Source organism: Mustela nigripes, chromosome 5 (assembly GCF_022355385.1).
Source record: "Mustela nigripes isolate SB6536 chromosome 5, MUSNIG.SB6536, whole genome shotgun sequence".
In the NCBI taxonomy this organism is placed as follows: domain Eukaryota; kingdom Metazoa; phylum Chordata; class Mammalia; order Carnivora; family Mustelidae; genus Mustela; species Mustela nigripes.
Window position 1 is genome coordinate 148,536,673 of NC_081561.1, and position 13,063 is coordinate 148,549,735.

The window sequence follows — 13,063 nt, forward strand, 5'->3', positions numbered from 1 at the left end:
ATCTAAGCCCCGGGTGAATACTGGCTGTTTAATTTCTCTGATTCCAAGTTCTGGATCCAGAAGGCATGTTTTAGAATGACCTCTAACCATTTGTTACTTTCAAAAATCCCGCCTCTCCGAGAGAAGGGAACTTCTCCGCACTTGTCTGTCCTATAGGAACTGCTTGGAAAACACCGAGTCGATTATTTCCCGTCTAAATTTTGAAATGCATTTGTTCTTACTAGTGGGGGCGACTGTCTGGTATTCCTGCCAGTTGTGACTTTCTGGAGACTTCAGAGCAGCAGACAGAACTATGACCCAGTGTTTTACATAAACGTATTATTTTTCGCCATAAAATGGACTGCAGACTCCACCACGAGCATCTCTGAGAACGTGACACTTGGCGGGTAGCGCCCGTGGGCTCTTCTCGTTGTTAGGGTCTTGGAAGGACCTCATCCTGCCTCATTTGTCAGAGACACAGACGTACCCAACACATTTATCTTTCTGGAATTCCCGGAGGATCTGCAGGTGTGACAGACAAGTTGACACATCTTCCTTGGCTAAGAGGCTCTGAGAGCCAAGTTGTCTCTGCCCCCGTGGGCCCCCACGCCTCCCGAGGAAGGGGAGGAGGACTGCCGGCACCACAGGCTTTCGCAGCCCAATCTGGTCCTGATCTTGTTGGCTGTGAGATCTGGCGAAGGTGTGTGACCTCTTTGCTTTTATTTCTCATCTGTAAACTGAGGATCATGAAGTCTTGCTGTCGCCATCCTCGAAGTCCGTGAGGGTCGAGGAGCAGACTGTGTCCGCGCCTCCCGAGGGCTACAGGAAACTGCACAGTATCAAATCAGCATTGCAGCTGTCAGCAGGCCTCTAACCAAAGAAGAAAGTAAACACAAAATTTTTTAGTAGGAAGTGCTTTTTAAAGGATTCAGGTCAGCTCTGAATGTATGTTTTCTTCTTTGGACGGTCTTACAATTTGTGGTATGCAGTATTTACCTCTCTATTGTTACCTTAATTTTTATTAACATTTCCTAATGGCATTCCTTATTTACGTAATCGCTTGCAGCTGCTTTGCTCACCTGTTTCTCAGGCCCCAGGAGTTTATTATAATTTCCTTCTGAGCCCCGGAGCCAGGAGGAATGTGTTTAAGTACTCAGCAGACTCTCCGGGCTCTGGAATCGGAAGGAGACTCGGTCGTGGCTTTCGGCAAGACGTTTCTTCCCCATCCTGCCTGACCCTGTGTCCATCACTTTCCTGCTGGACGTGGGGACACCTCTCCCTCCAAAGTGTGGGACCCTGTGGTTGGAATAGCACAGCTTTTGTCCCGGAACCAGTCATGGGATTTGCTGACACGGCCCCAACATTCCTTCCCACTGCCCCCGGCCCCCCCACCCCGCCCTTTCCAGCCAAAGCTTCAGATTAAACATTCGATTAAAAATCAGATCTGGAATTTTTGTTTTGTTCTTTTTTCCCAGTGCCCTTGACAAGTCAATCGAGGCATTGTTCTTGAAAATCCTCACTCTTGGGTTTTCTGTGGGAGCCAGAATTAGTCTTTTTTTTTTTTCCCTGTAAAGTTGTAAGCCAAGGCTGAACTATTTCAGCAATGTCGTTTGCAGTGGGCACTGTCCAGAGACTGGGTGTGCAAAAGTCTCTAGGTTTCTAACCAGTCCCCACGGTGAAGTCTGGACCTGTACACTGGTGTGCTCCCAACACACCTGAGCGGCCTTGACAGAGCCGCTCTAGAAATGGCCACATTCTTGCCAAACTTGCCTGGTGCCCTGTCAGACCCTGGATCTCTAGTCCAAAATTCGTCCCCAAGTGCATTAATCTGCTGAAAAATGCCAAAGGCCAGCGGCCCTCGGTGAATTATCTGGACCATGTGGTGCTGATGGCTTCTTCCGCTGGAAAGCCATCTGATCCACCAGCCAATGCGAGGGGACACATTCTCGGGAGGTCTAGGAGAAGCCTGCGGCCTGGGGCTGGACCCAGACTCCAGGGGCTGGGTTAACCTCAGGGTCTGTTCTGCGCCAGCGGGTCAGTGCCCCGGACATTAGAAGGGCTCAACGCATCTTGGGCTCGTGCCTGGGACTCTCCCAGGGTGTGCGCGAGTGTGCGTGTGCGCGCGTGTCTGTGTGCGCGCGTGTCTGTGTGCGCGCGTGTCTGTGTGTGCGCGCGAGTGTGCGTGCGCGCGCGTGTCTGTGTGCGCGCGTGTCTGTGTGTGCGCGCGAGTGTGCGTGTGCGCGCGTGTCTGTGTGCGCGCGTGTCTGTGCGCGCGCGTGTCTGTGTGTGCGCGCGAGTGCGTGTGCGCGCGTGTCTGTGTGTGCGCGCGTGTCTGTGTGCGCGCGTGTCTGTGTGTGCGCGCGAGTGCGTGTGCGCGCGGGAAGCCGGCCAGCCGGCCGCTCCCCCAGACGCGCAGCCCCGCGAGGCCCGCTCCGCCGCTGGCTCCCGCACCCAGCACCCCGCACCCCGCACCCCGCACCCCGCGCTCTGGGCGCCCGGGCCGAGCGCGCGGCCGACGGAGGAGCGGGCGCGGCGGGGGTGGGGCCGGAGGCGGCGAGGGAGGGAGCGAGCGGCGGGAGGAGGATCCGGGAAGTTCTGGGTTATTTGACAGCAGCCGGCGGAGCCGGAGCCGCACAGGACGCGGAGGGCCGCGGGTGCGGAGGGCCGCGCTGGAGTCGGCGCCGAGCGCGGGTGAGGACGCTGCGCCCGCTCCCGCCGCCCTGCCCCGCTCCCGCCGCCGGCCGCGCGTCACCATGCTGCTCCCGCAGCTCTGCTGGCTGCCCCTGCTGGCCGGGCTGCTGGCCGGGCTGCTGCCGCCGGCGCCCGCGCAGAAGTTCTCGGCGCTCACGGTGAGTCGCCCCGCGCCGACCTGGCGGCCCGTCCCGACTCGGTCCGCGCCTCCTCCTGCCCCTGCGCCCGGGCGCGGGCAGCAGGTGACCCTGGGGAACGTGGCGCCGCCTCCCGCCTCGGGGTCCGGGCAGGTGAGGCCCGGGCCGGTCCGCAGGCGGCTGCGTGGGCTTCTGGGGTCTCCCCGCCGCGTGGGGGTGCTCTGGGCTCCTGCGCGTCCGGCTGGCTGGGGGGCAGGGCGCGGCGCGGACCCAGGGCTGAGGACGCCGGCGCCGCCCCGCGGACTGTCCGAGGGCCGCCCGCCGCGGACACGCTCGCCCACTCACTGCTGCCCCTCCGGCCTGGGGCGGGCTCGGCCTCGCGTCGCTCTGTCACTTGGGCCCTGCCGGGGCACAGCGCGGACCCGCGGCCGCTTGCTGGGAAAGGAGCCGCTTGTCATGGCGCTCCTCCTGAGCCCCCTTTGGCTCGCCTGCGTGTCCAGACACCCTCCCCAAGGGAATCTCGGAGGAAGCAGATGACATTAAAATAAATAGTATTTTCCCTCGTGTCAGCCGGCAGAACTTGGGGGACAAGGCGTCTCCATGTCCCACAGTCCCCTTCCCCTGGTCCTCTCTTGGTCCGGGGGCTGCGCGCAGGCAGGCGCGCTCCGGAGCGCGTGGGTCACCGCGGTTGACCGCTGTGTGTTTTTCTTTCTTAGCTGAAACTTCTCTGCAGCAGCCTTGGCCGCAGCGGCAGCGCAGGGCCAAGCCTGGAGCTCGGTGCAGGGCGTGAGCCAAGCCACCCGCCGCTGGCCCGGGCCGGGTGTTTGCAGCCCCCAGCTCGGGCAGACCTCGTGGGCTTGCTGCGTTTGCAAACCCATAATTAATGCAATCTGCAGAAACGAAAACATTCCACTTAAATGTGTTTTTGAACAAGTGCTTGAGAGAACACCTCGGACGGAGAGATGACTGACCTCGGACGGAGAGATGACTGAAGTAGTGGGGCTTGTCCTGAAGGGGTTATTGTATCGAAAACACCTAAGGTTTTTGAAAGGAGCTGCGGTCCGGCTGGCTCTGCTTTTCAGCAAGTCTGAAGCAGCGCTGTGAGCCTTTTTCTTTCTTTCTCTTTCTTTCTTCCTTTTCAAGCAGTGTGAGGGGGAAAGATGTTAGTGAGTTCACTGTTCATACTTAAAATTCTTCTGGAGCAGCCCTTGGGTCCCTGCCTTGTGTCTTGCAAATGACTTGTAGATTAGAAACTGCTCCCTGGAAGCTCCCAGGCTGTCTCCCCGGGCTCAGCTTTCCTGCAGGACTGCTATCACCGGAGAGGCTGTCAAACTCGACTTCCTGTGGGTGCCCCCCACCCCGTGTGTCCACAGCCACAGTACGTAGACACAGGCACACACACAAGTACCAACAGACCCCTCCCGCTCAGAGCACACCGAGGCCGCGGAGGAACGGAGCAGTTCCCCAAAGACGACACTGGCCTTGTCTCCCAGAGCTGGGAGAACCAGCTTTCCTACCCTTGCCGTGAATTTTCTGAATGTGTAAAAGGTAGACTCCCAGGTGCCCGCTTTCTGGGAGCTCCTGGGTTTGTTGGCACCTCTCTGGGAAAGCAGAAGCAAGACGGTTTGTTATTAAATCTCTAGGTTCCCTTCCCTCCCGGCCACTCTTGTGTGTAACTTACTTGGGACGTCTTGTCCTTTGCTTCTTGGGATGCTCCGTGTCTTTCTCGGCTGCACGGGCCCTGGCTGCCTGCCTGGGGAGTCCAGTGTGGACCAAGGCCCCTTACTACACTCTCCCAGAAGACCTTTGCCTTAAATCTGCACTTGCAAATATGATGCATGACGCTTTCATGACCAGAGGAAAAATTTAAAGCCCTAAAAGATTTTGGCATATCCCAGCCCCCATCCGGTCCCACAGTCCAGGAATTCAGCAAGTCGGCTGAGGCGTCCCGAGGAGTGTTGGACGTGCTGGATCTTCGGCGGTGATCACCTCTTTCCAGATCACCTTCTAGTATTTGGGCATCTTCTGTTTCCTCGACAAGATTTACACCTGATCTTTAATCATTCAGAGAGACAGCCCCGGCCCCAGGCAGCTGGGGCGTCTTCTGGGTGTGTGACCGACTCTGGAGCTGTGCCTTAACTTTCTTCATCTCCAGATTCCCTGTCGGTGACCTGGGGATAGAGTAATGTCTGTTGAACATGCTGTGAGGTTAAGGATGAAGCCTTTGACACGCCCGGCGTATGTTAGCTCTCCGTTAGCATTATTTCTGATGACACCCACGCCATTGCCTGCGTGACACAGTTTCGACTGCTGTGATTGCCAGCTCGGTGCTGTGTCCTTCTGGTGTGAGGGCCCTGGCTACACGGTGCTCTCACCCGTCACAGCTTCGAGCACGCCGCTTTGGTCTTGGCCTGTTTGTGTGCCTCGTTCAGGCGTGCAGGGGTCAACGGGCAGAGGAGAGAACGCGGCTTCCTCTGCGCCTCCTTCTGTTCTGTCCTCACCTTGAAGCAGGGATCGTCCCCTACCTCTGTGGGTTGGGGGCTTGTCCCCACCGGCTTCCCAGAGCTGCGCACCGGCCCTCCGCCCTCCTCACACCCACACTCTTTGTCCGGGGGCAGTGCTGTCGGGGGCAGGGGCGCGGCTACTACTCCGTTCGAGAGCGAGAGAAGGCACGTTGCCAAGTCATTCTTTAGAAATGGTGCCACAAGGACCTTTGTGTTTCTCTTATGACTCTTGTTGGCTTTTCCTGGTCTCCTGGTTATCGATCAGACTTCATTGTTCTTGGCAGTCCACAGATGCTGTGCCGTGTGTTTGATCTGCCCTCATGGGGTCTACAGCTGTTCTTTCTTTAAGAAGTAGGTACATTCTAAGGCGAGATCATGTCCATTTCTCATGGGGATGCCTAGCTTTTTTTTCTTTATAAAAAAACTGAAAAGATTTAATCAGTTTATTTGAGAGAGCAGGGTGAGGCGTAGGGGGAGGGAATGGGAGGGGAAAAGAATCCTAAGCAGCCACCCAGGCGCCCACCCCTCGTACTTCTGAGAAGGCTGAGACTCCCGGCTACTTTGCGGTCAAGGTCACCTGGGCGCACGCAGCACGCGCCCGTGGTCATGCCTTCAGTTTGTCACGGGGGTCGTTGCACGGGTGCTAGCGGTCGGACGGCACACCCGCGCCCGAACGCTTTCTGCACGGGCGCTGAGGTTCCTGGACCCCTTCCCACAGGATCTGAGAAGGAGCCCGTGGGTTCCTTTGAGAGCCGACCGAATGGTGGTGTGCCACACGCCAGAGGCAGACGCCTCGCCCTTCCCTGGGCCCAGCGGCCGCTGCCCGTGTCCTGGGCTCGCCTGTGGGACACGGCCGTAAGCACCTGCGCTCGGCATTCTGCCAGGGGCTTTGTGCTGCTCACGCGACACCTGCCACCGTCCACCCACAAACGTCCTGTGGCACCCAGTTCAGGACACGGGGGAGCTGCCCCTGGCCCGGAGCTGACAGAGCCGGTTCCAAATTCAACCTGCATTTGTTTCTCTTCCTTTGGGGGATGGGTGTTCCCGGAGCTAATTTCCGTGTCCCCTTCAGGGACCCAGGATTGCTCCGCGTTGCATTCCTCCCACCTTCCTGCTCGGGACTCACCGCCAGGGCCCTGGAAGGTCAGAGTCCAAGCGGCCGCTTGCACCCCGCAGGCGTTTCTTCGCGTTGGAAGAGGGGAAGGAAACGCAAAGCCGGCATTTGCTCATCTGTAAATTTTAAAATATTTCATCATTTGCACGCCCGCAGGGGAACCTGATATTGATGTCACAGGAGCATCGGCTCCAAAGTGTCCCCCATTTCTGGGCCACGAGGGTGAGATGTGCCTGCGGAGTCTCAGCGGTCGGGTCCGGTACCTCTGGCGACGACTGTGGGTGTTTGTTCTCCTGCTGCTGTGCTGCAGGTGCCCTGAGCACGTTGGTGCCCTGGGAGGGCTGGGCTCAGCGTCAGCCCGAGACCGACCACCGACAGCCGAGGTGGACAGGGATGGGGAACGCAACTGGCGGTTTCCAACTAGAAGCCCCCTTGCCTGTGACTGAGCCCCAGCATCTGGAGGGCCACTTGAATTCTGGTTTGGTATCAAGACCATAAATGAAGCCATAAGTAACTTCAGGTCCTGAGAGGATTGCGTAATAAGCAGGCGCTGACGTGACAGCGGCTCAGGACAGCAGATTTCTAGGTGACTCTGCATCAAAATGGCTTCAGGAGCCTCCCGGATCTAGGAGGGCTGTAGTTAGGGTTAGCGGAGCACTGGGAGAGAGAGCAAGGTGACATTTACACATTTTGAATTAAAATTATACCGTTCTCCACATGACAGACAGAGGCCAAAAATGATTGATGGATTTCTAGTGGGATTTTGAAATTGAAGAAGAAGAATTGGGAAATAACATTCTGAGCTCATTTACAGAAAAGTAGAACCGATCGGTGGTGTTGGCGGTAGGGCAGGATCCCGCTATTAACATTCGTAGGTGCTTCGAGTTTGAAAAGTGCTTGATGCATTAGCTATTTAACTGAAACCTGCAAGAGGAAAGAATTCAGAAAATAAAATCCTAATTTCATATGGGCCAGGAAGAAATTATTCTGGAAGCATTAATAACAGACGGTCTTATGTGGTTTTGTAGCCCCAGGCTGGAAATCAAAGAGCAAAGATTCGTAATAACACACACACAGAACCTGGAGCCCAGGGAAATGTTAACGCATTTGTACTGTCAGAATTTTAAAAAGACCTTGTAAGTGGCAGCTTGCGCGCTGTGATATCTGCTCAGTTTAATCGGAGGTTTGGACGCGAGGGCAGTCTCAGAGTGACGCCTAGAACCGCGGTCACGTTTCGATGTTGTGATTTTGTTGTGGATGAGCTAATGCGGTGTGTGGCCCACGGCGCTGGCCCCGGAGACGAGCTGGAATGTCCGCGCAGGAAGCGACCTCTCCTTTCCTCGGCCACGCGTCTTCCTTTGTTTTGCTTTCTGTTCCCGCCGTGGTCTTTCTCCTTGTGCCCGAGTCACCGTGAATCGCCGCGGCTGCCCTCACGGAGATGCTGCTCCTAGTGCGGTCCCGGTTAGCAGTTTCCATGCTGGCGCTCGCCCGGGAGCATGGGGCGGGCGTCCCCTCGGCTCTGCCCGGACGGTCGTTGTGCCGCGGGGGCGCTGCTGTCCCGGGACCCCAGCCGCTAGCTGACCCACCCACCAGCAAGCCTGGCTCCCGGGCGGTGTTTCTCCGCGGGGGCGGGGGGTGCGCCGACACTTAGGGTTTGAGGTTGCTGGCAACGTCTCTCCCGTTAATGATGAAGTCTCGGAAAGCAGGACAAGTTTAGGTAAACACAATAATCCGCGGTGCGTTTGATCACGGGCTCAGAGTGCGGCCCCGGCTGTGAGGCCGCGTTCCATCTCGGATGTTCTCAAATTTGTTAGATTTCAGTCACTTCTTCAAGAACAAAGTTGCCGGGTTGTTGGCAAAACCACGCTGAGGTTCACGGGCCGAGGGGGGCTGTGTTGTGTGTCTGTCTTCCCCTCTGGCCAGTAACAAAGCCCCAGAAACAAAGGAACCCACGCTATGGGCGCGATGCCCGAGCCAGAGGCAGGCGACTCCCTTCCTGGGATCGGGCTTGGGCCGTCCCAGCCCAGCCCGCGAGGGCAGACAGGACAGTCCTCTGGACCAGGCCAGGGCGCTCCAGGGCCCGTGCCCAGGCTGGGTGCCGGGCAGGAGACCCTCTTGGGCCCTCTTGGGCCTCCCACGAAGGCTGCTTTGGGAAGTGGTCCGGGTGGGCGTCCCTCTGCCCCGACTCCTCTCCGGGTGCCAGGGGAGGGCACCGGGCCCCGTGGAGCCCGAGGAGGAGGAGGCCCCTGTGTCCGGCCCAGGCAGTGCGGACCCTCCGACGGCCCGTAGCGAGCCTCCTTCTCTGGAGGGGCCCGTGAGACTGGGCCTCAGTGGACAGTGTCTGAGGGTGGTTGGCGCACACTTGGAGCGGTGACGGGAAGCGCGTCGCCGAGGCCAGCAGCGGAGGGTTCTCATTTCTGAGGGAACCTCCTCAGCTTCCATGCTGTGCCGTTGCTGACGAGCTCACGCACCCGTGGGCGCGGGCAGGTGCCTTCCCTGACAGCCTTGCTGCTGAGCCAGAGCCATGAGGAGCTGCGGGTCTCTGTGGCCCCCGTGGCCTGGATCTCACCCAGGCCTCATCCACAGACACCCAGCGGCCTCTTTCTCCCTCTCCCGCTCCTTTCTCTCACCACTGCGTACGGCCCGTCATGAGAGGAACCAGAGGGAGACTTGCCTTTCTCCGCGGGTCCGGCCGCCGTCTCTGGTTAGCCTCTCCTGGTGCACCTGTCACAGGCGTGCTCTCTCCTGCCCTGCCCCAGCTGTCCCCGAACACCGGCAACAGGCAGAAGGAACAGGATCACCCCAGAGACCCCTCGCAGCTCTGTGGCTGCACGTCAGGCATCCGTCGGAGCAAAGCCTTCACGGCCCGTGGAGAGGCGCCGGCCGCTCTGAGACACGATACGGGAATTACGGAATACGATGATGATAAGCTCCATGAACGCCCGTCAGTGAAGCAGCGACTTGTGAGATGTGAACGAAGGTTTCAGAGCAGAATTTAGTGCGTTGTTTGTCTTCCGTGTGTACGGATTCTTTCCACAGAGGACCTGGGCCTGTGTAATCCCAAAATTGCTTCAAGTTTATTTAAAATTAACATAAAAAGTAGATCTTTGGAAACCAGAAGTTAGTGTCCTGCTGTCCTGTGTGGCTGGCAGGGTTGAGATGGTCCCATGAATGATGGGGTTCCCAGGCCACTGGGGTAGAGGTCCAGATGGCGCGTCACCTGCTGGCACAGAGATGTCTCTGGCACCGTGGCCCTGGGGAAAGGGTGAGACGCAGGTCGTGATTTCCCTTCCTTCCTTCTGCTGAGAGATGTCACGTGCCCCAAGAATCTCTTCGCTGTGACACAGCTGAGCTGACACAGGCCCATAGCTCGCCGGCCAGCCTGAGCTGCGTGCAGGGCTGGGCTGACTCCCCACGCCTCCCCCCGGGCAGGGCAGCCGCCGCAGGCCAGGCCGGCTGGAGGAGGGTGGCGGAGAGAAGAGGAAGGGACAGAGGGCGCCCCGGGCTCCCGTGGAGCCCACCGAGGGCCAGGACAGCTTGGCCGGCAAGTCCCTCATCTTCGGGAAACAGACACACCAAGTTCTAGACACGGAAAAGAGAGAGAGCACAGACCTTCCGGTGCCTTGGTCCGAGGCCATTCCTTAGGGAACACAAGTTGTCATCAGGAAGGCTCTCTTGGACCCGCAGCAACTTCAGAAGGAGTTTGGTTTTATTTCATTCATTTACTTATTTTACAGATCTTGTATAGTATTCTGCTTTCCATCGTGTTTAGGGAAGATGGTGAGGTCTTCTGGAGGCCAGATGCCTTTCCTCCTGTCCCCCAAGTCCTTGCCTCTCCTGCCGGCTCTCTGCCCAGCCTTTGCAGGACACTGAAGATAACAGGAGGAGTTCATGTGCCCCAGGCGGCCACTAAGCATTGCTCTGTGTCTGCCATCATCTGTTCTGTGGGGTCCTGAGGGCCCAAGGCTCCCAGTTTCCTTTCTGAGGCCCCATTTCGAGCTCTGGTGGACGAGTACCCTTCCAGGAATGTGGCGGTCAGTCTAGATACAAGATCGCAGAAGGTGGCACAGCAGAGCCTTGTTAAGAGGCGCGAGTGTGTGCTTGGCTCACTTGTCCATGTAGCTTTCTAAACTTGAGGTTCTGTTAAGCCAGTGTCCCCAGTAGTCGCCCCCTAATTCGTCAGTGGCATCTTCTTTGTCAGTCCTGTTAAACGAGATTTGCTTTCTCGTTCCCCTTAGGCCAGTTGGGACCGTCCCTGGCTCGGGCAGGTGTGTGGGGTACCCCTCTGTCCTCCTGGAAGGGGCTGTTGGCCTTGATACACCCGAAGGACAGGCCAGGACTCACTCCAGAAGAGAAGGGGTGCATGTCCGCCCGTGGCCCTGAGCACTGCTCCGGGAGGCGCCCGGGAGGTCTGGGTCCGTCTTCCCCTCCTTCACCTCACTTCAGCATCAATGACTGAACAATCAAAACGCCCCCTCAGACTTCCAAGTGCAGGTTCCTGCGAACTCCCTCTAAAAGGCTTGCGCTAAGCCGGTGAGTGACATTTGAATCGAATAATGTCCTGCAGCGAGCGCCCAGCAGTCCCGACGTGCCACACCCCGTTCCGGCACCGCGCCCCCAGCTGTCTCCGGGGAACGGGCCGCATCTCCCGGCATCGGGGCGACGCCTCCAGGACTGCGGATTAGGGCTTCCGTGTGATACCTTGCTTCGACCCTGCGAGCCTCTCTCTCTGGAGCCGCAGCGAGCCAGCTTCCCGCGCCCTCACGATAGCATCTTGTTCGTCCTTGTGACATCCTTGCCAAGACGCTGGATACACTTCCTGGGTGTATGTATTTTAGATTGTGCGAACGCCTCAGGGTGGGAAAGTGAGTAACAGCTCTGACCTGAACATACACGTTCGCTAAGTTGTAGCTTCGCAGAACCTGCCGATCGGTGCTCCTGATAACCCGGTCTTCATCCTTAAAAGACTGAACTTTTGGCGGGACTTGCCGCAGATGCATCATTGCCTCCGTTCAGAAGTAGAATCCAGGTGGAGTCTCGATCTCCGTCCGGCACCCCAGGCCTGTGCACACCCAGCCGGAAGCACAGGTGCTGCGCCCCCCGCCCCGCCCCCGCGTGCAGGCCGCCGGTTCGACGCTCCCGGCACCCGCCACAGGAGGGAGCCCAAGAGCAGCCTGGCTCCTGGTGCTGGGGGGCTCCTGGGTAGGCTTTGGGGTTTGACCACCAGCAGAGCCTCTGCCACCTTGACAAGGAAAAGACCTCAGAGGCTGCTGCCACTTAGTGTGGGTTCCGACACCACGTCCGGCTTTCCAGTTTTAGAGACTGGAGCCACGGTGCAGAGATGCTCAATCAGGGAAGGAAGCAACAGGACAATTTGCATCTGGTGTTTCCGGCAGCTGTAGTTCGAGTCTGGGGTTCGCTTGGTAAATGCACGGCTGCTCCCGGCCGCCCGCAGGAGTGCTGCGTTGAGGCCGTCGGGCTGTCTGCCCCCCGGCTGCCGCGGCTGCAGGGTCTGCCGGCTCAGGGAGTCCGATGACACTTGCCTGCAGAATCCGTACGATATCCCTGTGCTCCGGGGACGGAAGTTCTCCAGCCTGCCCCTTGTGATGGGTCCTAACCTCAACAGAGGCCCTCCCGGGTGTCCAGGGACACCCTCTTCCCTCCAGACTCCCGCTGACCCCTCACCGCACCAGGCTCAGAAACCACTCCCGTTTTGCTGTACCCGAGACTCCGCAGGAAGTTCGGAGAAGTCGCGATCGGCCCACCCTTGTCCCCGCTCTTTCCCCTTCCTTCGTCCTGGGCGCGTCTCTCTGTTTCCTTCTGCTGCGGCTGCCGTCGCCCCCGGACTCTCTTTCCGGAGGCCATCAGGAGGAGGGCCACGCCTGCCATCCTGGGGTGGCCCTTCCCCAGCCTGGTTCTCATCAGAGCTGGGGCTCATTTCCAGGTTGTCCTCGCGGAGCCTGGGTTGCTCTGCTGCTTGGTGCTGGGTTGGAGGGGCTGCCCCTGGGCTCTGGGGATCCTGGGCCATGGCCCAGGCCATGAGGGGCTCTGGTGTCTCGTCTCCCGCCAGACTGGAAATGTTCGTAAGGAGGCTCCAAATGGGCTCAGGAACGACCAGTCCTCACAGGCTCACATCACCCTTCCGTCTCGAGGCTGTGTCCTTGGGGCAGCTTCTGGGGGTGAACGGCGGGCAGGAAGGGGTGAGTGGCCTCCCAGAGCCCAGGTCCAGCCCAGGTCCAGCCGCAGGTTAACCGGCGGTCATGGTCCCCCACGACCTTCCCCAGCAGGTGCACCTCTGCCCGTGTGCGCTGACGCCGGCCTCAGGGAGGGCAGCGGGGCAGGCGGCTGCGCCCAGAGAGCAGCTCAGGCGCCGTGCCACCGCTGCATCCCTCCTCTGGGGGCCGCCTGGCCCGTCGCCTGAAACCTCGCCCCTTCTCTTCTTACCTGAGCCCCAAATGTAGCAAAAAGGACAATTTAATTGGCAAAGCAAGGGAGCGTTGGAGGTAGTCTCTTTCTGTCTCTGCGTCTCCCTCAGTCTCTCTCTTTAAAGCTTTTGGTCTTTCTGTCTCTGTCTCTTTCTCTTTCTGTCTCTGTCTGTCTCTATCTCTGTCTGTGTTTGTCTCTCTCTGCCTTGGGTC

The 13,063-nt window shown here is 58.7% G+C and overlaps 1 protein-coding gene across 2 annotated transcripts in view; it reads left to right on the forward strand.

Annotated features, from left to right (window-relative positions):
- Positions 1 to 2,515: 2,515 nt before the first annotated feature.
- Positions 2,516 to 13,063, forward strand: part of SMOC2 (SPARC related modular calcium binding 2) — a 143,657-nt gene continuing 133,109 nt past the window's right edge. For both annotated transcript variants that reach the window (XM_059399310.1, XM_059399311.1), the window contains exon 1: positions 2,516 to 2,828. In XM_059399310.1, coding sequence (XP_059255293.1) covers positions 2,733 to 2,828 — 96 coding nt within the window. In that variant the 5' untranslated portion in view covers positions 2,516 to 2,732. The remainder of the gene's footprint in view (positions 2,829 to 13,063) is intronic.